The sequence below is a fragment of the Rhinolophus ferrumequinum genome, chromosome 18 (assembly GCF_004115265.2).
Source record: "Rhinolophus ferrumequinum isolate MPI-CBG mRhiFer1 chromosome 18, mRhiFer1_v1.p, whole genome shotgun sequence".
NCBI classification, from domain to species: Eukaryota; Metazoa; Chordata; class Mammalia; order Chiroptera; family Rhinolophidae; genus Rhinolophus; species Rhinolophus ferrumequinum.
The window spans coordinates 30435431-30463347 of NC_046301.1; the positions used below are offsets into that span (position 1 = coordinate 30435431).

A 27917-nucleotide genomic window follows, 5' to 3' on the forward strand; every position below is an offset into this window, starting at 1 on the left:
TTCTGGCTGCTCCTTCGTTTAGTTCACCAAACAAATCATAGCCAGATAAGTCTTACTGAAATATCATTTCACATGAGAATCAGCTCAGTCGTAGTGGTTACGTGCACAGACTGGAGACAGCCTGGGTTCAGTTCCAGCTCTGCCATTCATTAACTGTATGCCTTTGGGAGAGTTGTATGTCCTTGGGCAAATTAGTTAAACTCTGTATGTCTCAGTTTGCTAGCCTGAAAAATGGGTTGATAATACCCTTATGAGGTAAGTATTATTATCAGGATTAAATGAAATAAAATGAGAAGAGTTTAGAACAGTATCTGGCACATAAGTGCTAAATAAATATTAGTTATTGTTATACTTATCAGTCACTTCCTTTTAGGATTTACTGTAGGCCAACATTTCCCAAAATGTGGGACTCCTAACACAAGGTGATATTAGATGGATCAAGAATATGGCTGGCATTCAATAACATGGACCACAGTGAGAAAACTTTTTAAAACTCTCTTTCTACTCATTATATCTACAGTGTTTCCCCGAAAATAAGACCTAGCCGGACAATCAGCTCTAATGTGTCTTTTGGAGCAAAAGTTAATATAAGACCCGGTCTTATATTACATTACATTGTATTATGTAAGACCCGATCTTATTTTACTATTGTCTGGGTAGATCTTATTTTCGGGGCAACACGGTAGGTAAAAGTGTCCATTTGGTACTAGAACATTTTTAACCCTTCTCTAGCACTTGTTAACCTCTCTTTTTAATAGAGGTAGGCCTCTTACTTAGAGACAGCTACAGGCTTTGAGAATTTAATAACACCATTTTCACACTATTTTCTACTTTTGGCAAATGATGCTGGTTTTATTTTATAGTGGTATTATAAAGTTTCTTTTAAAAATTAATCTAGGTTAAAAAGAATTGAGCTATAGATGATGTAATACAGAATTGTACACCTGAAATCTATGTAATTTTACTAACAATTGTCACCCCAATAAATTAAAAAAAAAAAGAATTGAGTTCATAAGATTGTTGAGTAAATCACAAACAAATCAGGCTATCATTTCAAATATGGCAGAAGTCATGAGCATGGTACTTACATGCCTGAGGTTTGAGGAAACTCCATGAAGAAGTATGTGCTTGGTGCCCTCCTGGTTGGTCCTCAGCTGTTCTGAGACCCTTTTCTCTCCTGGAGGGCCACTGTTTTAGCCAGGCTGTCCCACTGAATGCTAACATTTCTTGAGCATTCCTGCCTTTGAATTTTTTCTCAAGAGTCCCCTCCAGGTTCCACTTTCCTGAGTTTCGTTCATCCTTCAAGGCCTTATTTAAAACTAACATCCTCTGTAAGTCCTCTCTGAGCACCTTGCTCCGACCCTCTCTCCTTCCTCCAGACTTTTCATGTTCGTCACCTATTCCATTTATTTGGCAGTCATTTTTTATGATATCTACGATTGCCATGTACATGTCCTGTTCCTACAACTGGAAGGAAAGGATTGGAAGCCTCCCTTCGGGTGGGGACAGTGTTTTAGTCCTCTCAGAATCCCCTTTAGGGCCTCATACAGTGCCTCGGATGCAGTAAATATTGCTAAATGATTTCTGTGTGTCTGTATTAAGGTATCATGTACATACCATAAAATCCATCTGTTCTGAGCGTACCATTTGATGATTTTTAATAAATGTATACCGTTGTGAAACCAGTCCAGTCCAGTTTAAAATACTTTCATGACCCCCAAAGTTTCCTCCTGCCCATTTATAGTCAATCCCATCTTCTACCCCGGCCCAGGCAATAATTGATCTGCTTTCCAGCTCTGTAGTTTTAAAGATATTGCACAGACATGGAATCATATAATTTGTAGTGTTTTCGGTGTGGCTTCTTTCACGTAGTGCAGTGTTCCTGTGATGATCCGTGTTGTTGCACGTATTAGCACTTTGTGCCTCTTTATTGCATTGTAGCAGTAGATGGACCACCTTTTGTTTATCCATTCGCCACGCAGTGGGCTTTGAACAGGTTGTTTCCAGTTTGGGGCTATTGGGAGTAACTATTTGATGAATGTTCACGTGCAAGTCTTTGTGAACATGTTTTCTCACAGGTAGACTTAGGGGTGGAAATTGCTGGCTCCTCTGGTAAGTATAAGGTGAACTTTTAATGAAACTCCTGGACTGTTTACCATTTCACGTTCCCACCAGCAACATACGACGGTTCCAGTTTGCAGCACCCTCACCAACGATTGGTATTATTTGCCTTTTTTCCTTTCTAGTGGGTGATGCAGGGTGAATCAAGAATGGCTCTTGGGTTTTCAGGTTGAGCAATTGAGTGTTCAGTGCTACCATTTAATGGAGGCTGAAAGGAGAATGAACTTTTTTGAGAAAAATGAAAAGTTCTGGTTTGGCCAAGTTGACTTTGAGGTGCCTATCAACCATTCAGAGGGACTGTTAAATAGGTAGTGGGACGTCTGAGGCCGCCTGTGCCCATTCCGTCTTCCTGAATTCATTACATAATTGCTTCAATTTTCTGTACGCTAGATGTATCTGATGATCTCCACAAGTCACATAACTTCTTCTGATGTCAGTTTCCTCATCCATAAAGTAAAATAACCTGTCTCTCTCCAAAGGTTGGGTGAGGAGTGAATGAATTAATGACTGTGAGAGTGCTTATTGTCATGGTTATTATTATTGCATGATTACCATTTGTTTATTTCATTTTTGTGTTCATTGAGGCTTCTAACCCTATGTTTTGTACATAAACGGTGCTCAATAAATACTGACTTAAGAAATAAATGAATACAGGTAATGACTAAATTTGTAATGGTGGACACTGGAGAGAGGAGAAAGAGGAAAGAGAGAAAGAGAGAAGAGACTGGAGAGAGAAGGAGGGAGGGAGGAAAGGGAGGGTAGGGAAGGGAAGAGGACGGGAGAAAGAGGGGTTATAATTTGGATTGGCTTTAGGATAAATGGCCACCACAATTTCATATTAGAGCTTTGTGGAAAGGCAATTTATCATTTATGTTATGACACCAGGAACAAACATGGAAGAGTCAGGATTTGGGGAGATTTTTAAATAATAATTCCTTTTGTTGCTGAGTTATAACTAGTCCATTGTATGGATAGACCACATTTTGTTTACATACAATTGATGGACATTTGGATTGTTTTCACTTTGGGGCTATTATGAATCATACTGCTATGATCATTTGTGTACAAATTTTTCTGTAGACATATGTTTTAACCCATTCTGACAATCTCTTGTCTTTTAATTGGTGCATTGATGTTTAGAATGATTATTGGTATATAGTTACATAAATATTTACCATATTTGTTACTGTTTTCTATTTTGTTGCCCTTGTTCTTTGTTCCTGGTTTTGTCTTCTCTGTTTTTTCTTTTTGCTGGCTTTAACTGAGCATTTTATGTGATTCCATTTTTTTCTCCTTACTCAGTATCAATTATGTATCTTTTATTTTTATTTTAAAGAAAATGATTGCTCTAGAGTTTGCAATAAACATTTGCAACTCACCAAAATCCAATTTCAAATACACTGTAATACTTCACAAGTAGTGTGAGTACCTTGTAATAACAAAATAATCCTAGTTTGTCCTTCCTGTCCCTTGTATCATTGCTATCATTCATTACACTCATATATAAGCGTGCATAAGTGTGTATAAACACGCACATGTATACACAAAGGATATAATTGGGGATATTGCTGTTATTATTTTGAACAAACTGTTATCTGTTAGATCACTTAAAATAAGAAAAATAAAAAAAATTTATTTTACCTTCACTTACTCCTTCTTCAGTGCTCTTTTTAATGCAGATCTGTTTCTAATCATGAAAAGATGTTGGGTTTTGCCAAATGTTTTTTCTGTGTCTACTGAGGTCATAAAGAGTTTTTTGTCTTTGTTCTATTCATATGCGATAGTACATCAATTGGTTTTTCTATGTTGAACCAACCTTGTGTCCCTGGGATAAGTCCCACTTGGTCATGGTTTATAATCCTTTTTATATATTGCTAGATTCAGTTTGTTAGTATTTTGTTTGGAATTTTCACATCTATATTCATATAGGATATTGGTCTGCAGTTTTCTTGCAATATCGTTGTCTGATTTTCTTTATTGTTTTCTCTATTTCATTTATCTCCACTCTAGTTTTTATTATTTCTTCATTGGTTATTTAGGAGTGTTATTTAATTTTCAGATATTTGTGATTTTCCTAATATTTTTATGCTGTTACTGACTTCTACTTTTATGCCATCATAGTTGGAGAAATACTTTGTATGATTTCAATACTTTCAAATTTATTGAGGCTTGTTTTATGGCCTAACATGTTTTGTCCTGGAGAATGTTCTGTGTGCACTTGAGAATGTGTTCTGCTGTTATTGAGTGGAGTATTCTTTTGTGTGCCCATCAACATAGATTTATAATTATTGCTTTATGCTGTTAGAGACGTCTGTTAGATCTAGTTGTTTTGTAGTGTTGTTCAAGTCGTCTCTTTCCTTGCTGATCTTTTACCATGTTTCCCCGTAGATAAGACCTAGCCGGACAATCAGCTCTAATGTGTCTTTTAGAGCAAACATTAACGTTAAGACCTGGTCTTGTTTTACTATATAGTATAAGACTGGGTCTTATAAATTTTTGCTCCAAAAGACGCATTAGAGCTGATTGTTCGGCTAGGTCCTATTTTCAGAGTATATAGCTGTTCCATCCATTATTGAAAATGGAATATTGAGTTCTTCAACTATTATTGGAGAATTGTCTATTTCTAGAATTGTCTATTTCTTCCTTCAGTTATTTCATTTTTTGTTTTATGTACTTTGATGCTCTTTTGTTATGTGTATATGTGTTTATACATATATAATGTATATGCATGTACATGTTTATATATGTTTATAACAGTTGTATCTTCTTGATGAATGGACTCTTTTATCATTGTAGAATGTCCTTATTTATCTTTAGTAACAGTTGTTGTCTTTAAGTCTATTTTGTCTGATATTAGTGTAACCAGTCCACTCTCTTATAGTTGCTGTTTGCATGGTATATATTTTTTCATCCTTTTACTTTCAACATTTTTGTATCTTTGAATATAATATGTGTCTCTTGCCGACAGCATATAGTTGTATCATTTATTTTTATCTATCCTGCCAATTGGATTTTAATTGGAATCTTTAGTTCATTTAAGTTTAATTTAAATACTGATGAAGTTGGATTTACTTCTCTCATTTTGCTATTTTCTCTGTATCTTTGTTTTTGTTTCTCCTTTGTTCTTCCACTACTACCTTCTTTTGTGTTAAATAAATATTTTAAATTATTTTCCTATTGTAACATTTTAATTCTCTTATTTATTTATTTTTTAGTGGTTGCTCTGGGGATTACTGTTAACATCTTAATTTATAGCAATCTAATTCAGATTAATATCAACTTAATCTCAATAGTATACAAAGCTTTGCTCCTACGTAGTACTTTCCATCCCTCCTTTATCCTGCTGTCAAAAATTACATTTTTATACATTTTACATTTTGTGCCCATCAAGACAGATTTATAATTATTACTTTATGCTGTTACTTTTTCAAATCAGATAGGAGAAAGTATTACAAACAAAAACTACGTGTACCCAGTCTTTAATATTTGCTTTTATAGTTACCTTTATTTGTGCTCTTCATTGCTTCATGTGGATTTGAGTTGCTGTCTAATCTCCTTTTACTTCCGCCTGAAATAGAAGTTCCTTTAGTATTTCTTATAGGGCAGATCTGCTAGCAATAAACTCTGTTTTTGTTTATCTGGGAATGTCTTAATTTTTCCTTGATTTTTGAAGGAGAGTTTTGCTGATGTAGAATTCTTGGTGGATTTTTTTTTCTTTGAATATGTCATCCACTGCCCTGTGGCCTCCATGGTTTCCAATCAGCAATCAGCTGTTAATCTTATTGAGGCTCCCTTGTGTGTGAGGAGTCACTTCTCTTTGCTGCTTTCAAGATTCTCTCTTTTTCTCTAGTTTCTAATAATTTTATTATAAATTGCAAACCCTCTGTCGTCCTGCCCATGTTTCACCATCCCTATGTGAAAGGATAGCGTGGAACATTTCTGTTAGTGCTTTAATTCAACCCTTATATCTCTGTAGCATTTCTCTGATCTATCAACTTTATGATTCAGTAATACATGGTTTTGTTTTTCATTATCATATTTCATCATTTTATGAAACTTTAGAGTGATAGTTGTGTGATCCATTGTCATAATTCATTCACCTAATAGATTTGTTGAGCACCTGCATATGAAAAGATCTATGCAAGACTTTCAGTTTTCTTAGATAAGTGACAAATGGTCCTGCCTGTGAGGATGACACATTTGGATGGTAGAGGACACATACTCAACTAATTGCTATACAATTGGAATGGAGGTGTACTGAGTATAAACCGTATTTTTGGAGCACAGAGGAGGAAGTCACTGATTGTTATATTTGATAGATAAGCAAACTGAGGGTTATATAGATTGAGCAATTTGAGACTTTTACATAATTTAGAAAGACAGAGCCAAGGACTAGAACCTATTATTCTGGGTTGTTTCTATGAAACCATGGTGATTATAGAGTGTAGCTGTTCTGTATTTTCAAGCATCAAAGGTAAAAAGAATTCTTAAATGAAATGGCAGAAAATGATTTGGCAGAAGTTGATGATGTTGGTGATAGGACTTGGGGAATGTACTCCAGTTTCGTGTTTTCAAATGTATTAATTGATCCACAAAGGACATGTAGATGTGTGAAAGCGCAGACCAGCTATTTTACTTCAAAAGATGTGCATGCTACAAACAAAAGTAACGGTATTTATTTATACTTATTAGACATATGAATTTAGTAAGCAAGTGACTATGAAACTTGAGGTTCAAAAATATTAAAATACATGTAATTTTACTAAATCCACCCTGTTTTCTTTCCCTTTTAATTGATATTTATGTTTTGAAAAAAACTCCTTCTTCCCTTCATCTCCAGTAAAATGTTGGATACAGTTTATATTAGAATTTCCTTAATAATAGGAATTGCAGATCATTCAGAACGGTTCTTTTCCCATAGGGTAAAGCATGATTTATTTGGGCATAGAGTTTTAATTTTAATCTGTATGCCTCCTTTTCTATTCTCCCATGATTCTTTGCAGCACGGCAAGAGAAAGCAAGTCTTATAAAAAGAAATACAGTATGTGGTGCTTATTAAAGTTACGTACATCTCTTCTCACAGGAGAATTTTGATTAACTGCAGGTTGTGCATATGTCGCATATGGACATTTCTAGGGAACAGATTCCTTATTGCTGAGCAGTGAATGGCTTCTAGTACTTCATTATTGCTCTGGGAACATGTTAGTAATGATTATGAAAGGTAGGATACCATGAAATCTGTAAGGTGATTTGGCAGAAGTCGATGCTGTTGGTGCCAGGATTTCGGTACCGTGCCGCAGTTTCCTGTTTTCAGATGTATTAATTGATCCGCAAAGGACATCTTTTGGAGACAAGAATTCAGACAGACTGGCACAGGCTGGACTCCCGCCAAGACTGCTCGGAAGGTTGCCATACTGGGAGCAAAAGAGTGAGAGAGAGAAAGAGAGAGAGAGAGAGAGGGAGAGAGAGAGAGAGGCAGAGGGAGAGCTGAGGAAAGAAAAAAAGGCAAGACTTGGCACAGCTCAGTCAAATCAGCTTCTTTTGTCTGCTTTCTCGGCTTGAGCTTCAGGAAAGAAAACCGTCCTGGGGTACAGAAAAACTCAGAACTTTTTGGTTTTCAAACTTAGAAGGCTTTTTAAGTCTCTTGGGCTATTTGAAAGTGTTGGTACATATAATGACGTTTAGTCACCAGTATTAAGGGAAATAAAAGCCTGTTTCAAAATGAAGCTTCCACAGTGTCCATGCATTTGGGAAATACTGTACTTGAATTTTTGCATGTATGATTATACCATGAGAGACAGGATTAATGTAGAAGATGGCAAGGCAAATTTGTATTTAGAGAGGATATTAATTTTCTACAAAATAAAAGTTTGTTCAACAATACAAACCTGCTTTCAAATCAAATCAGACATCCTTCGGAATGTGTTCAGAACGTAAGTTTTTAGATTTTATTTTATTTTATTTTTCCCATTTGTAGACATTCACTTTTCAAGGAGGCTTTCTAAGATTTTATGCAACCTAGCCAGGAAGGCAGAGTAAAAGTTGTTTTATCTATGTGTTTAAGAAAACGTTTTCTTAAAGCAACAGCTTTTATTTCTGCTGCTTCGTGCTGTCCTAAACTACATCCCCCAGCAATGAGTGACAACACTGAAGACCAGAAAGGCAAGCTGAAGACACCCGACTTCGCTTGAAGGGCAAACAAGAAATGTGAGCTTGGTCATTATTTTTGTGTGTGTCTTTGCTCTGAACCAGTTTTTGGAGGTGGGTGGGGAGGTGGGTGGGGAGGTGTCTAAGTCTAAAAGATGTGTGCGATTAGGGAATTCTCATTGTGAGAAGGAAATGGTAAAAGGTAATTTTTATGATGTTGGCAAAAATGTCTGGGAATGATAGAGAATAGAAATTTAAATCTTTTGGATAAGTTGTGCTTGAAATATATGGAGAAAAATTGCATTATTTTTAGCTGATTAGATTGTATCATAAAACGATTACTATAGCTCGGCTCTCTCAAAATGTTTTTAAGTAGAAGGAAAATATAGGAAGTTCATCGATTTTCTTTTCAATACTACCCAGTATTTTACTTACATATATACTTTATATCTAATTTCTTTAACAATAAATACTTCCTATTAGGCCCGGTTATGGTTGGATTATGATAGTTCTGCTCTTAAAAATCAGCATTGTAGTAGGAGAGGTTAACTGTAAGGCACGTATTTTTGTGGACCACCCTCATTGTAAGTATTCTATTTCTAAAACAAGAAAGTTTGAGTTGTAGTAGGTTCTGACTTCCTGTAATATTATATTTTCTTTTTACTTTATATGCTAAAAGAATACAGGAAAATCATATATATTCACATAAGTGCTAATCATTTTGGACAGTATAAAAGACTGCTCCAGGATGCTTTTGTTTTGAGTATGTAATCGTGGATTTGTTAATCCTTTCACAACAATTTTTTGTTTGTTTGTTTATAGCTTTATATTATTGTGCGCCTTCAATAATCAATTGTTTGAAATGGTTTTTATAGTATTATAATGACAGAGCAATTCTGAGAGTGGCATTTAATATATAAATACTATTTAAAAATATATGAAACCTACGAAAGGTGTTTGCATAGTTAAGATTAAGTATTTCCTTCAACTTTTTTTTTTTTTTTTACTAATCACCATCTTGATCTTCCATACAATGAAATCACTTAATGGTTATGTGGGTTGCCAAAATGACAACCTTTGTTTTATAAGCTTCTTTATCCACCACCTCGCTGATGCTCCTAAAATGGACGCCAAGACATAAAAGGCAATGCTGATAGGAACTGGGAAAGGAGATGTTTTGCATGGCTACAGCTTCCTTTTTGAACTGATCACAGGATCATGTGCGCCTATACTGAAAACCAACAGTATGTGAAACAAAAAGAAAGTTCAGTAAATAAGTTTAAATTTGAGCTACATTTTAATAGTGACCGTCTTATTACCGATTTTTATGTACTTTAATTTACTTCTTAAACAGGTTTGCTAAATATACAACTTCTTTCGTTTATTTAAGACCTTTTGCCCTTCACGTTAAAAGAATTATTTGCTAGCTTGTTTCCTAACTTCTCTGCAGCGAACTCAGTAAGAACAAACTTATTTTATATCCAGACTGTTTTATGTCCAATTATTTTCTAACAGTATAATAAAAAATAAGTCAATTAAAAAACAAAGGTGTCAGAACATACCTTAAGAAATATTAAATTTTTCGAGAGTGGTAAAGCTATATTTTGTAGTATGTATTAGACTTAAGATTTGATAATAAATATTAGCTGTAATACCCAATAAAATTTCTTACCAACATATTCTCTCTGGTCTACTTGTTACATATCTTAAAATGAAAAAAGTCTCATGTTAAGATGCTCCTTGTTAACTGGGTATAACAGACACTCCTTTGTACAACCTTTTTTTAAAGGTATTTTAAGAAATTGTGTTGATTACATTTTCAAACACGTGCATGTAGGCTTAACATAATGCATTCTTCTTTACTTTTAGAACTTTTATATTACAAAAACACTGACATTTAGGTTATTCATTATTTTCCTATTAGTATTAATATTTCAAATCTTATTTTAAAGTATGTAAATAGTCATGATTGTAAATGAACTAATTCTACCTCAGCATATATTCATTGTAGTTTGAATTACATAATGTTTTGAAGTAGAATTATTAGGACAGAAGTGGATTAATATTTAACTGCTACTTGATGCTTATTATTAAGTCCTATTTAGATGTATATACCTGAGCATATAAACACATAATTCTATAAATTAATGCAAACCTCTCAGGGGACCTTAGTCCAGCATTTTATAATTATTCACTCATTTATTCATTTAAACAAATGCTTATTGAGTACCCACTTAAGTATGCTAATATTTTATTGATGAAGTTATTTTGGGTAACGGGAAAGGAAGCCATATACATGGCGGAAGGAATAGATTTAAAGTATATGTACAAAAGCCTGGAGAGAAAAGAGCACTATTGTAACAAGATTTATTTCAGTAGATTAAAATATGTTAACTTTTATTGCACAACATATATATTATAGAGTGTTATTATTAAAAAAGTCAGGCGATTAGTTGCAGCCTGTATAGCTATATGATTTTGTTTTACCATTATTTAGGTTGTTGCATCTTATTGGCCAAAAAGCCTCAGTTGTTCAAGTCTTCTGACAGATGTGTAAAATAAGCAATTCAAATGGTGTGAGGAAGAAATTGAACAGGGAAGATTAAACCACTGCTCACATTCTAGATTTTACATATGTCAAAGTAGGTATCATTGGACTTTCAAAAATGTGGCTGCTATGTAAAAAACAATGGCCTGTTTATGAGGGATTTTCTTCCCTTCCCTTCCCTTCCCTTCCCTTCCCTTCCCTTCCCTTCCCTTCCCTTCCCTTCCCTTCCCTTCCCTTCCCTTCCCTTCTCTTCCTTTTGCTTTTCTTCCTTTCCTTTCCCTTTTCCCTTTCTATTCCTTACCCTCCCCTCCCCTTCTTACCTTATCCTACCCTACCCTACATCTGTAAGCCAGCATGGTCCTTAGAAAGTAAATTTGCTGGGGGAGGTCTATTTTATTTAGCTTTGTTCAATAACATTAGCATAATACACCTATTGACTCTAGACATAAATGAGCCTTTAACTTATTTATTCCATGCAGTTTTTTTCTAATATAAAAAGAAGGTATAGGTTTAGATTCTGAAGAGGAGCTACAAGTCACATGAGCCAGGGAGAGGAACTTGGAAGCTGTTATGGTTGCCAAGGCCTGCGTCAGGGCTGGTGGCTGATGGGCTGGTGGCTGATGGAATGGGGACGAGACATGTTTCAGCTGTAGGTCTGGACTGCTGAAGTCACTCAACAAATATTCCTAGAGGACCTGTTCTGTGCCAGGTACTATACTGGCTATAGGGGATACTAAGAGGTGATTTCTGCCCGGAAGGAATTCATAGTCTAAGTGGAGATAGGGGGAAGCATAAGAATAATTGATAAATGTATTTCTCTTTATAGTTTACCTGTTACCTCATTTAATTCTAGCAACAGTGCCTAGCACAGAGACTGGTACGTAATGCCCACCCAATAAGGATTTCTTGGAAGAAGAAACCAAGTTGTAAACTAGATTATTATCTTCTTGGGTCTTACTTGATCAAGAGAATTTTCTTCTCATGGTTGAGAGACAAAAAGCACTGTGTTTTTATCTTGAGTCTCTGCTGCTGGTATGTGTTTAGATGGGTGGAGGAGGGTAGGGCCACATTCTTTGTGACCAAGTTAGAATCCTTCCAGGTAGCAGTTGGAGACAATATAAAATAAGGACTTGTGTGGTCCACAATGACCCTGAGCACAAGTCCCTCCCACTTGACCCTCCATCGTCTTGCATTCCCCCTCTCCCCGTGTCCTCAAAGGATCCCAGCACTGTACCTTGGCGGGGTGGCCTAAACATGGAGCAGACCAACTGATGGTCTAACAAGTTTAAAGTCTTTCTTACGAGCATGGGAAGAAGGCTGAGGGGATTGAGAGAGAGAAAGGGAGAGGGGGAGAGGAAGAGAAAGAGATGTGTGGAAAATTTGTGGGGAGCTGAGGGTACTGCTCAATAGCCGGCTTCAGTCCTATCACTAACTTTGCTGAGTGTGTGAGGGCGAATGTGGGATGTTGGGGTGAGGCTGGAATATCAGAAGCAGCCCGCATCAAGAGTATGATAAGCATTCTGAAGAGCTGCTGAGGCCAGTGCATGTTGAACAGCATCTGTCTAGGTTTTTCTCTAGGGGTGTTTTGAGAACTAGGAGCGGGAGGGGCAGAGTCAGGAGCATTGTTTGTACTGAGGATGTGTGGGGCTGTAATTCAGTCTCCATTTTCTTGCCCGAACCCTGTGCCTTGGTCTGCTAGAGGAAGGTACAAAGTCAACATGGGTGCAAGTGGTGGCCCAGGAGAGAGTGGGCATGAGGTGAATCCAGGCTTGGAACTGGATGAACAGGAATGGAAGAAGGTCAGAGGGTCCAGGGTGGGGGAGAAAGGGCAGCCTTCCAGGATGTGACTGTTGGTGTCTAGATGGTGTTGGAAATGTTACTAGAAGAGTTCCAGAGAACATGCTGGAACCAGGAGACATGAGTGCGTAGACATGCTGGGAAAGTGAAAGAAAAGGTTCAGAGAATATTGAATCTAGGAGTTTATTCTGAAACCCAACAGAGTGTGAATAATAGCACCAACTGCAAGGCGTGACTCTGGTTGGTCACTGGTTTTGCTAAGGTCATTTTATTTCCCTAAAAACAAGTGTGGAAAAGGAAAAATGTTATCTGTTTGTGTTGTGTGTTCTATAATGTTATGAGAATTAAAATTTTCTGTTTTATAGGTAAGAATCTTTTGGTGCTGTGTGATTAGAATACCCCTAATATATGGATCTTGAGGTTTTATGGGAAATATTGTGGTTTTACAGTTTAGCGTTTGAAGGATTAGTCCCTCTGTAGTGGTACCATGGTTTTCATCTCATACGTCAATGGCACTTGTATCTCTTTTCCCATTAGCCTCTATAAGTTATTTTCCCTTACTTGAAAATTTGATCAAATTGTTCTCAGAAACTCAGGAGTGCTTTGTTCCAGTGCCTTTGAAACAAATAGTCCTTTACCAACAAGGGGTATAGAGAATGGGATTCACAGTCCCACCAACCTCAGTCTGAAAATTTTGACTCCATTTTTAATTTGTTGAACTTTGGTCAGGTTACATAATCCCAGTTTTCTCATTTTTCTTTTTCAACAAAAGTTTTATTTTATTTTATTTATTTTTTATTTTTTATTTTTTTTATTGGGGTGACAATGGTTAGTAAAGTTACATAGATTTCAGGTATACAATTCCGTAACACATCATCTATATATCACATTGTGTGCTCACCACCCAGAGTCAGTTCTCCTTCCATCACCATATATTTGATCCCGTTTACCCTCATCTACCATCCCCACTCCCCCTTACCCTCTGGTAACCACTAAACTATTGTCTGTGTCTATGAGTTTTTGTTTCTTTCTTTCTTTGTCTTGTTCCTTTGTTGTTTTCAGTTTTATATCCTACGTATCAGTGAAATCATATGGTTCTTGACTTTTTCTGTCTAACTTTTGCTTAGCATAATAATCTCAAGATCCATCCATGTTGTCGTAAATGGCACTATTTCATCTTTCTTATGGCCGAATAGTGTTCCATTGTGTATATATACCACATCATCTTCATCCAATCATCTATTGAAGGACACTTTGGTTGTTTCCATGTCTTGACCACTGTAAATAAAGCTGCAGTGAACATTGGAGCACATGTATCTTTACGGATAAATGTTTTCAGAATTTTTGGGTAGATACCCAGGAGAGGGATTGCTGGGTCATATGGTAATTCTATTCTTAATTTTTTGAGGAACCTCCACGCTGCCTTCCATAGTGGCTTCTCTAATCTGCATTCCCACCGACAGTGTATGGGGTTCCTTTTTCTCCACAGCCTCTTCAACACTTGTTATTATGTGTCTTGTTGATGACAGACATTCTAACTGGTGTGAGGTGATATCTCATTGTGGTTTTTATTTGCATTTCTCTGATGATTAGTAATGCTGAGCATCTCTTCATATGTCTGTTGGCCATCTGTATGTCCTCTTTGGAGAACAAGCCAATTAAAAAATAGGCAGAGGACCTGAATAGATGTTTCTCCAGTTTTCTCATTTGTAAAGCAGAGATCATGTTATCTTCCTTTAAGGTTCTTAGGAGGAGAAATAAGGAAATATGTGCAAAGCTCTTAGCATAGTGCCTGGTACATAGTAAGTACTCAATAAATGGTAGATATTGTTATTTTTTAAATTAAATTTTTAAAAAACTGTGGTAAAAATACATAACCTACAATTTACCATCTTAACCATTTTTAAGTATACAGTTCAGTGGCATTCAGTATATTCATATTGTGTTGTCATCACCATCATCCATCCATAGAAATCTTTTCATCTTGTAAAACTGAAACTCTCTACCCATTTGTCAACAACTTCCCATGCCCCCCACTCCTAGTCATTGGAAACCACCATTCTACTTTCTGTCTCTATGAATTTGACTATTCTGTGTACCTCATATAAGTGGAATTGTGTCCTCAAGATCCATGCATGATGTATCATCAGAATTTCCTTCCTTTTTAAGGCTCAGAAATATTCCATTGTATGTATCCCACATTGTGTTTACTTCTTCGTCTGTCCACGGTCACTTGGGTTGTTTCTACCTTGTGGCTGTTGCAAATAATGTTGTTTTGAGCATGGGGATACAAATATCTGTATGAGTCTTTGCTTTCAATTCTTTTGGGCATATACCCAGAAGTGGAGCTGCTGGACCAATAGACAGTATTAGCACTCATATCAAGTTACATTTTTGAAAAACTCGTAAGCTGAAATGATGTAAGTCGAATTTGATGTTCATAGATAGTGGTATAGATAGTGGTATAATAAATAGAAGGTTATAGACTTGACTAAGAGCTCATGATGTCTAGCTTTTTGTGGAAATAACCCAAACACCACGTTTGTCATCTCTAAACTATTTTGTAGAAAAGAGTTTTTCATGGTGTGTTAATCAGGGCAATAGTCTAATCACTATAAAATAGTATTTATACATTATCATGGGATGTAATAGTCATATCATTTTTTTACACAAAGTGGTTACTTAGCATTCTTACCATTTCTGGTTTAGAGAACTTCCTTCAGCCATTCTTTTAGGGTGGGTCTGCTGGCCACAGCCTCTTAGTTTTCCTTCATCTGGGAATGTCTTGATTTCCCTTTTTTCCTGAAGGATATTTTTGCTGGATATGGAATTCTGGGCTGACAGTCCGTTTTTCCCCCCAGCATTTGAAAAATGTTGTGCCATTTCCTTCTGCCTCTGTGATTTCTGATAAGAAACCTGCTATCATTCCAAGTGTTTTTCCCTTCTAGGTAAGCTGTTCTCTCTCATTACTTTCAAAATCTTTCTCCTTGTCTTTAGTTTTCAGAATTTGATTATGATGTATTTTGGCATGTATTTCTTTGGATGTATCCTGGGGTTCACTCAGATTTATATCTTCTGCCAAATTTGTGAAGTTTTCAGACATCATTTCTTCAAGTACTTTTTTAGGCCCACCCTCTTTCTCCTTTCCTTCCAGGACTTGGGTGACATGAATGATAGATCATCTGTATAGTCCTACAGGTTGTTGACATTGACCATTTTTTTAAATCTGTTGTTTGTTTAAAAAATTAGGTAATTTCTATTGTTCCTATCTTTGAATTCACTGATTCTTTCCTCTGTCATCTTCATCCCACCTAGTGAGTTTTAATTTCAGCTATTGTATTTTATCTGCTATTGTTTTGCTGAGACTTTTGATTTCTTTCATTTCTTTCATGTGTGTTCATAATAGCTTGTTGAAATGTTTTTATGATGCCTGCTTTAAAATCCTTGTCAGATAATTTCAGCATCCATTTCATCGTGGTGTTGGCATCAATTGATTGTATTTTGTCATTCAAGTTGAGTTTTTCCTTGTTCTTGGTGTGATAAGTCATTTTGATTATATCCTGGACATTTTGGGTATTATGTTATGAGACTCTGGATCTTACTTAAATCTTCTGTTTTAACAGACCTCCTCTGACATCATTCCAGCAGGGGGAAAGGGACCACTCCCTCATTATTGCGAGGTGGAGGTGGAAGTCCAGGCTCTTCATTGGCCTTTATTTGCAGCCCAATGTGGAATGGGTGTCTTGTTCTTGCTGGGTTGGGGTAAAGTTCAGGCTCCTTATAGGCAATACCATTATTTTTATCGTTAGTTTTGTAGTTAGTTGATGAAATAACCTGAACAGTCTCTGAGCTGTGGATTCCTTAAATTTAGCTTATATTGGCGATACTTGTGTTTGACAACTTATTTAATGATAGTCAAATTCTCAAATCAGGGACTGAGCCCTCTCTAATCACTAGATCCTTGAAGATTTGTATGTGTTTACCATTAGCACATCAAAGAAAAGATTTTAAATGAAGAAATAGGATTATAGTTTCTACTTTATTATAACTTCAGAAATTCATTTTTAAAAGGAGAGCAAAGTCTGTCTATTCTAGGTTTGCATTTTTCCCATTAGTAACATGCTAGGTTTGTCAGACTTTTGTAACTTAGTTTTTAGAAGAGATCAATATATTAGCAATAGTCAGAAGACATGCATCTGACTGGAAGCTTAAAAAATTTCATTGATTAAGTATTTCATTTCATTTGCTAACTCACATCTATGGTGTCAGGTCAATAACACAAATCTTAAAGGTGATGCATATGTCTTTAGAATAATAGATTTTCGGGGTTCTTAATGGTTATTTATGGTATAGTAATGACAGCGCTGGACCCCAGGACTGGATCACTTACTAACTGGGTGATCTTGGAAAATTCTCCAAAACTCTAAAGGTTGCCTATTCCTATCTAAAAACTTGGTGTCGTAATACCTAAACCCAAGGGTTACTAAGAGTATTAAATGAGATAATATGCCTGAAAGCAATTTAACTGATATGTATTACACAAACCTGAGAGATAATTATCTAGTCTAGCTACTTCAGACATAGACAGTGAGGGGTAAAGATAATGCACCTAATTCTGTATCATTTTCAGCTCTGTGTACCAATAGACGATCGGTTATACACATGTATTTTTAAATGCTTTAAAAAGTTTTAATTATGGAAAACTTCCAAACACATAATAAAGTACTGAATAAAACAGAATGAATAACCGTTTACTCATTATGCAGAATTAACAAATGCCATATTTATTCTCTTCAGATCTTTTTTTTGTTTTGTTTTTAAAGAAAAGAGAACATTAGGGATTTAACTAAAGCCCGATTCTCTCATCCCTCAAATTGGTGTAGACCATTTCTATGCACATTTTTGTACTATTACTACACATATATGAAGCTATATATATAAACAATATAACTATTGTTTTACATAATTAAAAACTTATATGAAGTGATTTTATACTGTTGCTATTCTTTTGCAAATGAGATTAGGTATTTTTGAGATTTAGCCATGTTGCTACTGTAGGTCTAGTGCTACAGTGTTTCATTTTAGTTTATCTGTTCTTCTGTTGATGGACATTCTGTTTTTTGCCTTGTGCTAACCGTGCTATGATGGCCAAGTTGCATGTCTTCTACACATATATTGTGATCTCTTGGTGAATTACCTAGACATGGAGCTGAGTTGCCAAATATGTCAACTTTAGTCAATAATGCCAAATTATTCTTCAAAGCGCCTGTACCACTTAACATTCCTGTATAGGGCATCAAAGTTTTCATGTCTCTGCATCTGTACTTTCACCAATATTTGGTAGTATTAGACTTTGAAAATTTTGTCAATCTGATGGACAGGAAATATTTTTCTGTTATTTTTATTTGTGGACCTGAATACTTAGCAAGATCGAGCATCTTTTAATTTGTTTTTTATTTTTTTAATTAAAGTTTATTGGGGTGACAGTGGTTAGCAAAGTTACATAGGTTTCAAATGTACAATTCTATAATATATCATCTATATATCACATTGTGTGTCCACCACCCAGAGTCAGTTCTCCTTCCATCACCATATATTTGATTCCGTTTACCCTCATCTACCACCTTCCCCCCACCTGCCCCTCTGGTAAGATTGAGCGTCTTTCTATATTGACAGTTTTGATTTCCTTTTTTGTACATTGTATTGTCATATCCTTTGCACATTTTTCTTTTGACTTGTTTTATTCTGATTAATTTGTAGTATATTTTACAATCTAATCCTTTATTACATGGATTGAAAATATCTTCTCAATTTTTGGTTTATTTTTTCATTTTCCTTGTAGCAACTTTTGAAATAAACTATGGTATATGTTTGAAAAATGGTAACACTTTCATTTTCAGAGATGATTTTCATGATAATACTTAGAATCCATGCTTTTGGATGTAGCAGAGAGAGCTGATGGAATTAATATTTCTTTGAATGCACCAGATTTCCCCCCTTAATTAATATCCAGAGGATAAAGTTTATTTTCCATATAGACTTTTGGTCAACTAAAATCTTTGTCAGATTCTTAGTACCTTAGTACCAGTTATTGAATTAATGACCACTGGGAAGTTTTATCTTGTTATTTGCAGAACCTTTACAGCACGCCAATAACATGGGCACATTCCCAATTACACCAGCAATGTTACCAAATAGGAGTTCTCAGAAAGAATGTTCTGTTGATCTGATTACAGTGATTTCTATACAGTGAATAATCTCAGTGTAGTAAGTGCTTTCTCCTTTCTGTAACCAGTCCTCTTGCTACAGAAATAACTTAATTGATAAATTCAAAGTGTTGGGACAAGTGGAGTTGAGTTGTGGCTCAGGCTCCTTGTGTATCTTTTGTTGTGCAATCAAGTAGCACTTATTCACCAACTTTCCTCAGCTGTCCTGCCTCAACAAAACCCACCTAATCTCCCAAATCACTTTGCAGAATAAAAGAACACACAGAAGATACAGAAACCAGGAGTACTGGTGGCAGGTGCTGGATGTTGTACATGCAACCTTCCCTCTCCTTTCCCTGCTAGTTGGTATTTATATGTGACTGCTGTAATCATTATATATTATTTTAAAATCTGAGTGTGAAAGTATACACTCGTCACTACACTGATAGGAAATTGAGTTCATCAGGCCATTTGGCACCACTGCCTGTTGGATGGTAGTTTGCCATAACCAAGGGTAAAGTTTTAGGTAGAAATTCATAAGCAATGAAAGACTGGACTTGCAAATCCAAACCTATAGGGCAAGCCTCCTGGTCTGGATTTTGCCGACTTGCCTTTCTTGAGGGCAGTGGCCTTTGTGCTTCACTCAATGCGTGTTTGTCTGATGTTTGTGTGCTATTTAGTGCAGTGAATGAACCTCCCAACAGCACAGAAGGAAACCAGCTAAATATCTTCTCATGGGCCAAGCTTTATAATTCTCCCTTCTTCTACTTTCTGAATTCTTCTCTGGAATCAAGCATTTGGCAATAGTCATTCCTCCACTTTTAAAAGTTTTAGGGAAAACTTTAATAAAGAATATGTGACAATAATATCATTTGTTTAATGACAACCTTTGTTTTCTCTGGTATCTAAGTTACTGCAGCTCTCTCTCTCTCTCTCTCTCTCTCTCTCTCTCTCTCTCTCTCTCTCTTCAGGTGAGAAAATTGAGGTTCAGAGAGGCTCAGTGCCTGGCCTAGTTAGTGACAACACTAGGGCTGAAATCAAGTCTTCTGCCTCCAAATACCTTGTTTATTCCATTGTTTGGCGTTTGTTCACTCTGTGATGGGGTCACTAGAAGACCAAGTTGCTACTATTATAGTAGCCCCTTCCATACACCCCTTGGGACTGTGTATGTAGGTGAATCCTCTGCCCTCCATTCATTCATTCATTCATTCATTCATTCATTCATTCATTCATTCATTCAAGCAGTGTATCATCATACTTTTAATATTTTAGTGTCTACTAGAGCTACGTAATAAGGATACAGTGATGGACAAAACATAAATACTCTGTACCTTCGTGGAGCTTGTAGTGTAGCGGTGAAGAAAGACCACAAGTAAATTCAATCAAGTGTAATGATGAGTATGACAGGAGAAGAGGTCCTGGTTTAAAAAGCCTCCTTTCCCTCTTCAGTGGAGAGGGAGAGTAAAAATTCATGTGTTTAGAGAATATGGACCTTTTGGAATGTGAGACTCTTCCGATTTTTAAAAACATCACACCACGTATAAAGCCATAATCGAAACGAAGACTCTAGGATTTTAGAATCTTAGAAGTCATTTAGTTTGCCTCTTTGTATCCAAACCAGTGGGAATCTTTCTTAGCCTCCGGAGAAGCAGATTCCAGACTTTCTGGGCAGCATTTTGCCATGCTAACCAGCACCTAGTAAAGAGGTGCGTAATGAGTTATTCCGTGTGTCTCGGACTCAGAACCTTTTCCACACTTAATCTTCCACCTGGATTCCTTTTAATACTTTGGAATAACAGATCAGCCGAGATGAGCTTTGTTGGCTATTTCTGGATGTAAGTATTAGGAAAAGAAAAAGAAAAACCACAAAAACCCAACGTGCAGTTTAAATAAAGAAAAATGAGTTTTGCTTCCAAGAGAGCTTTTGCCATTTTCTTAATGCTTATTCTCCTTCAGAGAGCTCATTATGGAGCAGAGTGTGACAGGAGTTTACTGAGGTGAATGTGTCTTGTCTGGGCCGGGGGATGAATTAGAACACTGATAAAGGCCAGAGGCACGGGCAGAACTGTACCTAAATTACCCCCACATAGTTGCGAAGCTATTCTACTTTTTTAAAGACCCCCAGAGAGCATCCCTAAATCGCCTCTAGTTCCCTTTCTCGGTGTTGAATCACCTTTGTTGTCAAGAAATTCTTCCTCATATTTAACCCAGGGTTCCCTTGCCGCAGTTCAGCCCCGTTTCTCTTGTTGTCCTTGGTGGCAATGGAATGGCAGGTCATTATCTTCTCTGTAATGTCCTTAATGTTCTTGAAGGGCATCAGGAAGTGTTCCCTAAGCCTGCGCTCCCCCCAGTGAAATAAACCTTCTCTTTTTCTCCCTCCCCCACACCCCTTCCGCAAGGGTCTTGTTTGGAAGTATAATCTCTGATGTTTCGCTCTTAAGTATCTGATCCAGATAGTCATGTCAAGCCTGTCTCGAGACATCCATGAGTTCCGTTTTTACTCAAAGAGCAAGACCCTTTTGTCACTTCCCTTGAATGCTGGCGGGTGCTCTCCCTCCAGGTGTGAGGTGCCGTTCTAGAGGCTGAAGGGGACATGAGGAAGAGTTCCTGTGTCTGACTTACACCTTGAAAGAGGGACCCAGATGGCCCTTGCCACTTATCGTCCTTCTGGTAGCATATGGGCTGGGCCTGCTGATTTCCGTTTTCCATGAGCACGTTTTATTCCGATGGATATTCTGGTACATTGAGCCTTTCCATACACCTCGTGCTCAGAAAGATATGGCATATCGAGCAAGCTGGCATTACCACATTATCAGTGCTCTCCCACTCTTTATTTAATTTTATAAATGGCACAAGGGAAGTTGGAACATACACTTTGCCACATAACACGCCTGTTGCACACCCGCTTTCTGTACGATCCCCACGAGGGGGTGGGGTTGATCTTCCTATCTCGCCAGCACTCATCAGAAATGCCCGACACGTTTTTAAACAAACTTAATGACGGTTGGTTGGTTGTCAAATGAGTTGTTGGGAAATCGACTTCATGTTGTTTTTTTTTTACGGGTTTCTGTCTCCTCATTCCTTTCACCTAAACATAAAAGCAGCTCGGAGCTTTTGCCTGGCTGCCAATGCGGACAGCCCTCCCACCTCAGCTGCCAAGCTTTTAGCAGATGAAATAAAAATCTATTTATAACTGGTCTCTGATGGATTTCCTCCCTACCTGTGGTAGTGCTCCATCAGCAGGTGTACTGAACAGATGGAGACGGGTTTTAATTCTTTCAGTTCAATTAGATCAACTCTCCAGGTTCAGACCAGTACATTCCCTTTCTCACTTAGTTTCTTTCTCTTGGCATTAAAATTGTTGAGCATAGCAAAACACAAATTTAGACCAGGAGATAAAATGCGTATAGTTCCTGCCTTTAAAATAAATACTTTGGCAAAGGAACCACGTTTGACTTCAAATGATATATTTATCAATTTTTTTTTTAAGGGGAACAGGACTTTATTGGGGAACAGTGTGTACTTCCAGGACTTTTTTCCAAGGAAAGTTGTTGTCCTTTCAATCTTAGTTGTGCAGGGCGCCATTCAGCTTCAAGTTGTTGTCCTTTCAGTCTTAGTTGTGGAGGGCGCAGCTCAGATCCAGGTCCAGTTGCCGTTGCTAGTTGCAGGGGGCGCAGCCCACCATCCCTTGTGGGAGTCGAACCGGCAACCTTATGGTTGAGAGGATGCGCTCCAACCAACTGAGCCATCCGGGAGCTCAGTGGCAGCTCAGCGGCAGCTCAGCTCAAGGTGCCGTGTTCAATCTTAGTTGCAGGGGGCGCTGCCCACCATCCCTTGCGGGACTCGAGAAATTGAACTGGCATCCTTGTGGTTGAGAGCCCACTGGCCCATGTGGGAATCCAACCGGCAGCCTTTGGAGTTAGGAGCATGGAGCTCTAACCGCCTGAGCCACCTGGCTGGTCCTATTTATCAATTTTAACCCCTTTCTCCCGAGCACTTAATTTTAATGTATTTAAATTAATATTTGGAGTACTAAAATGCAAAAGTGTATAAGTGCTTTCTTTTTTCTTATGATGTACTTTTACATTTGTACTTACACATGTTGAAGCTATATCATTACTATTTTTGAAGAAACAGTTGGTCTCTTATAGTAATTTGGTGTGTCTTTTGAAGAATGTTAATGAGGGGCTGAAATCATTAATTTCATGAAGTTCATTTGACATCTTTTTTTCATTGACAGCTGAATTATTCAGGGTAGTGATCAAATGGTCGCATGCGGTCCAAAACCAGTCTGAACGTGACCTTACCTAGCTCTGGGTTTTACCATCACTAGCCAGTGAAAGATAGGCTACCATAATTTCTGAGTTCGATATATATACAGGGCCATCTACTTACCACGTTTGCCGTTAGTAGAGTGTATCACCTCTTGTTCCCAAGATCGTAGATTTCAGTTAGTCCCTGGTTCTCAGATGCAGGGCCAAGCCTGCCTGATTGCCTCATTGAGCGATTCATTAAGTCAACAGACATTTACTGCGCTTCTGCGCAGGGTTATGACGTTGCCGCAAATAAAACCCACATCTAGGCCCCGCGTTGTTCCCTGTAGCACCATCAAAATTATTTAGTTATTATAATAATATCTATTCGAAGCTGGGTGTGCAAGAAGCAAGGATTGGCCTATTTCCTTATATTTTTTTGTTCAGATTCTAAGAGAAGCAGCCCCCTCCTCGATTTATTTTACTCAATTCTTGGTTATTTCTGGATGACTTTTTTCCTCAAGGATGTGGATTGTCCAGATCTGTGTCTTGCGTTCTAGCCTTGATCCCATTTTGTTGCCCACTACGATCATATCAGGGGGTGTCTGGAGCCAAAGGAGATTCGAATAAGTCAGTCTCACTGCGGGCTAGAAGTAGGGTGAACAGTTTCGTTGGGAGAAACAATGTAAAGCTGCCACTTGTTATTCATGTCATTGTCTGATGAGTGCATTTGAAGATTCTCTTTAGATGTTTCTGCACTTTTTAAAATGGACTCTCATAACTTAAATATTATCTAGCAAAATCGCTTCTCTGATCTTTCATCTCCTTTGCAGAATCTGTGTCAAGTGACTGTCTTGGTTTTCACAATAGAGAGAGGTCACTTTTTCACAGGCTGGCTGACCCACGCTGTCTTTGATAAGTTATTTTATTGAGCTGTGGTGCTGTGATCTTTCTTCCTATTACTTTCATCCGCGGATCCTCCTTTTCCCTTTTGGGGTTATACAGAAAAAAATCTAATTCTGACACATGGCAGTCTTTCACATATTTGAAAAATGCGCTTTCTGTATTCAGCCATTTATATGTGACATGATTTAGTTAACATGGCTTTCCTAACTTGCTCCAGTTTAGCTACCTCTTTATTGCGGAGTGGTATGCGGAAAGGAGAGCAGCATTTTATCTAGGAGCAGTCTGACAAGTGCCGAGAAAGCCGGACAGACCGTCATTGTCCTAGTTAGAGGTCAAGCCGAGTCTGACAACTTCCTGTTTGCTTGATTGGACTAAATAGATCATCTTATTTTCCCAGGAGGACAACAGGGTTTCTCTTGTATCCAGGGACAGGTGAAATGTTTCTGGGCTGTGATAGATTCACTTGCACATCTGGATCTGGCTTCAGTCATTCCTTGGTACCCACTACGTGGCCATGTCATTGAGGTGCATGAATCAATGGCGAGTGATGTCAGCTGTGTGTTGTTGGTGGGGGGGGGGGGGTGTGCAGATGACAAATACGGAACCATCTGGAATGCTGATGTGGCCTGTGAACATAAATCATTCCACCTCCCCATGGCTCCTTTCCTCACTGCAGTGCTGCACCACTGCTTATTTGTCACTCACAGGACCACTTCATCTTGTCCCCTTTTCAACACTTTGTAAAAGCCAAAGCAATAGGATGCTAGGTTTTCAAAGTATATGATAAAATCCATCCCCAGGTTAACTCCATTTATGATTTCTCCATCTCTTCTCCTGTAGCAAGTGGAATCATCATAGGGAGGGACGATCAGAAAGGTTTTTCTTTTTTTTTGGGGGGGGTGGATTTTTAAAAACATAGCAGTAACATGTCATACCTTATCTTCAAGGGAAAGGGTATGTGATTGGGGTTGGAAATGTCTTAATATGGGAATGTTCAGTCTCTCCAAAAGTTCCTGGCACATGGTAGGCACTCAGTATATGTTTGTTGAATGAGTGAACGAGACGGAACTTTTCTACATTATGGCCACTATTGTTTCAAAAGCTATTATGCCACAAGTGTGGCAGAGTGTTCTCCGTTAGAGACTCATAATGGGTCTTTACCTAGCTGCCACACTTGGGTGGCTATAGTACAAGGGTCTCTTAAATCTCTGTTAATATGTCAAATCCTGAAGCTGCTTAGGTTAATTCTTCTGTCTCTCTCTTAGACAAATGGTTGTTTATGTAGATTCAGCCCTGCTTAATTTACTTCTAACAATATTCATTCAACAGATATGTTTTGAGTATTTACCATGTGCCTCGTGCTATGCTGAGAGCTGTGGACGCAGTGGAGAGTAACATTCAGATTTCTGTCCTCAATATAGTGGGGGAGCAGATCAAATATATGGGGTGTGCGTGTGTGTGTGTGTGTGTGTGTGTGTGTGTATGCTATATCTCTGCAAATTATAAAGGACAACTGCAGCATACTGTGAGAACATATCATTGAGCTACTATTATGTGCCAGACATTTTGCTAAGTGCTAGCATTAGATATAGCAAGGATGTTAAAAGTTCCTGGCAGTTTTTAAAACAACAAAACAACTAAGACACTGATTTTTGAGAAAAAGTCAGGCTGTGGTGGGGATAGTAGGGCCAGAATAGCTGCAATCCCCATAGATACTACACATTTCTTTAATTTATAACCCATGGCGACTAGAGGAGAATGAGGTGTCAGTTCTTAGCTGGAGCCATTGCCGTAACCCCAGGCTGCTGAAACAGGAGCCTTGCTATCTGCTGTCATGTCCCGTGGCTTAAAGCTGTGTGTCAAAAAAGAAAGGAACCATCCTTGCAACTAATGGCATTAAAACCCAAGTCAGATTATAGTATCAACGCACCAAATAATAATAATAGTCCATTCACTTTGCATACTGAGCAAAAAATGTCTTTATTTGGCAAGCCGTTATTGAGCACTTACTGTATGCTGAGCACTGCTAGGCTCTAGCGTACAGAGATCAAAGATGTAGTCCCCACCGTTAGAATATCTTCAGATTGTTGGGAGCAAGAGGCTAGACAAGTAAATAGGTCATTTTGATACAGGGTGATAAGATGCCTTTGTGATAAGTCGAGGACGCCACACAGCACAGAGATGGAGTGGGCATCATAGCGTTTAAACAAGATTAAGTTCTGACTGGGCTGTGGGTGAGGTAGAGGCGTGGATATTGGCAAACTAGTTGGTTTACCTCATGGAATACTATGAGGAGTGCTGAAACGGCATACCTGCGCAAAATAACTCTGGCTGAATAATGCCTGAAATTCTACCTTGGAAAATTATTTCTTTGCCTGATACTTTCCAGGCGTCCTCTTTTAGAACACAGATTCCTCCATAGGACTTCATGAGCCATTCTCATTAGGCATTCCTACTTTGTTGAGGATTCATTTCCCAAGTTGGTTTTCAAGGGAAGGGCCAACGGCAAAGGGTGGGACACAGAATGTGTAAGTCTCAAGAGAGGATGGCGAAGTAGGGCTCCCTGGGCTCAGGAGAGCACTGGGCATTTATGGAGAAGATTGCCAAAAAAGAGAAGCGAGAGCCCCTGGGAGGGGTACCAAAGGTAGTGTAGAGAATCCACAGCTTCCCCTCGGGCTGGGCCTGCCGGCCACCACTTCCCAGCACTTGGGACAGCTGCAGTGTGCCTTGAAAGGTGAGCGTGGGCTGTTCTTTCCTGTGTAAGTGTGAGCTCCGGGCCTCCTCTTTGGGAATGGAGAGAGGAGACGGGCTTTCTGTAAATGGAAGTTCCTGTATTCTGGGTATTAAAATGAATCTTAACTGTAGGGCTCCTGCCTTTTATTAATCCAACGAAGTGTCTTGTATATATGGATAGTCAGTGATTTGGTGGTGCTGACGTGCAATAAAATCAATACATGTACTTGTCCAGTTACCTCAAGACCAAGCACATACCTTTCAGGCTTTTTGGTGATAGCTGTGAATGTTGCTTGCAAGCATTAAAATATTTTAATTTTCGATAACTTGAACTCTCTTTGCTCTGATGAACCAGTGAGGAATGTCGTCAGAGAAAACTTACACTTACTCTCATTGTCAGTCATGAATGAATCTCTGATTGCTGTGATAAAGAAAATCCTGGGTTCCCTCTTCCTTGCTTGAATGAACACAAGCGTTAACATTCCATCTTGATCAGAAGATACCAAAGGTTGAACGTAAACAAAGCCAGATGAAGCCCTTCATCACTCTCAGGAGATGTTTAATTTTCATCAGTCAGGAAAGACACAGACATCAAATCAAAGGTGTTTACCAGATTTTAGTGAGAGCTCTTGGTTATTTTATTTTCACTGGGTTTTAACTGTCCCGCTGGTCTAACGTTGGTTGGCAGATTTTGAGCATTAGCTATAGTTTTCTTACACCTCACTCCTGTGTTGGAGTAATGTTTTTACTTCATTGCCTACATAGCCTTGGCAGGTACAATCAGTCACTGGTGTACATCCTTCATATAGGAAAGACTTTATAATAATGACTCTTTCATTCATGTATTCATCTGACATCGACTGAGGGTTAGCTTTGTGCAGCGAACTATGGGAAATGCTAAGAGGAAACAAAAATGTGTAAATCATGATTCCACCTATGTGTAAACGCACCTGCCTGACACACATAATCATAGCAGATATAGCTTTACTTCAACTGGTTTATAATCTCACTGTGGGAAAACTGTAAGCCCCGTGATCTCTAATCTTTTCAGAGGCGTCAAGTGAGTGGCTCTCCATTTCCCACACTGTACAGTCCAGACTCGTCATCCGAGTATTCAGAGTTCTTTACAAGCTCACCCCAAGCCATCTTGGTATCCCCATCTCCTTCCACTCCTCCGCATACCCGTGCTTGATCTTTTTGCCCTTT

The 27917-nt window shown here is 38.0% G+C and overlaps 1 protein-coding gene across 3 annotated transcripts in view; it reads left to right on the forward strand.

The window, feature by feature from the left end:
* Positions 1–27917, forward strand: part of MSRA (methionine sulfoxide reductase A) — a 336169-nt gene that overhangs the window by 24216 nt on the left and 284036 nt on the right. The window contains exon 1 of one of the 3 annotated variants that reach the window (XM_033135140.1): positions 7571–8054. The exons of the other annotated variants lie outside the window; for them this stretch is intronic. Coding sequence (XP_032991031.1) covers positions 8042–8054 — 13 coding nt within the window. The 5' untranslated portion in view covers positions 7571–8041. Of the gene's footprint in view, positions 1–7570; positions 8055–27917 lie in introns of those variants that run through there. 3 annotated transcript variants of the gene reach the window in all.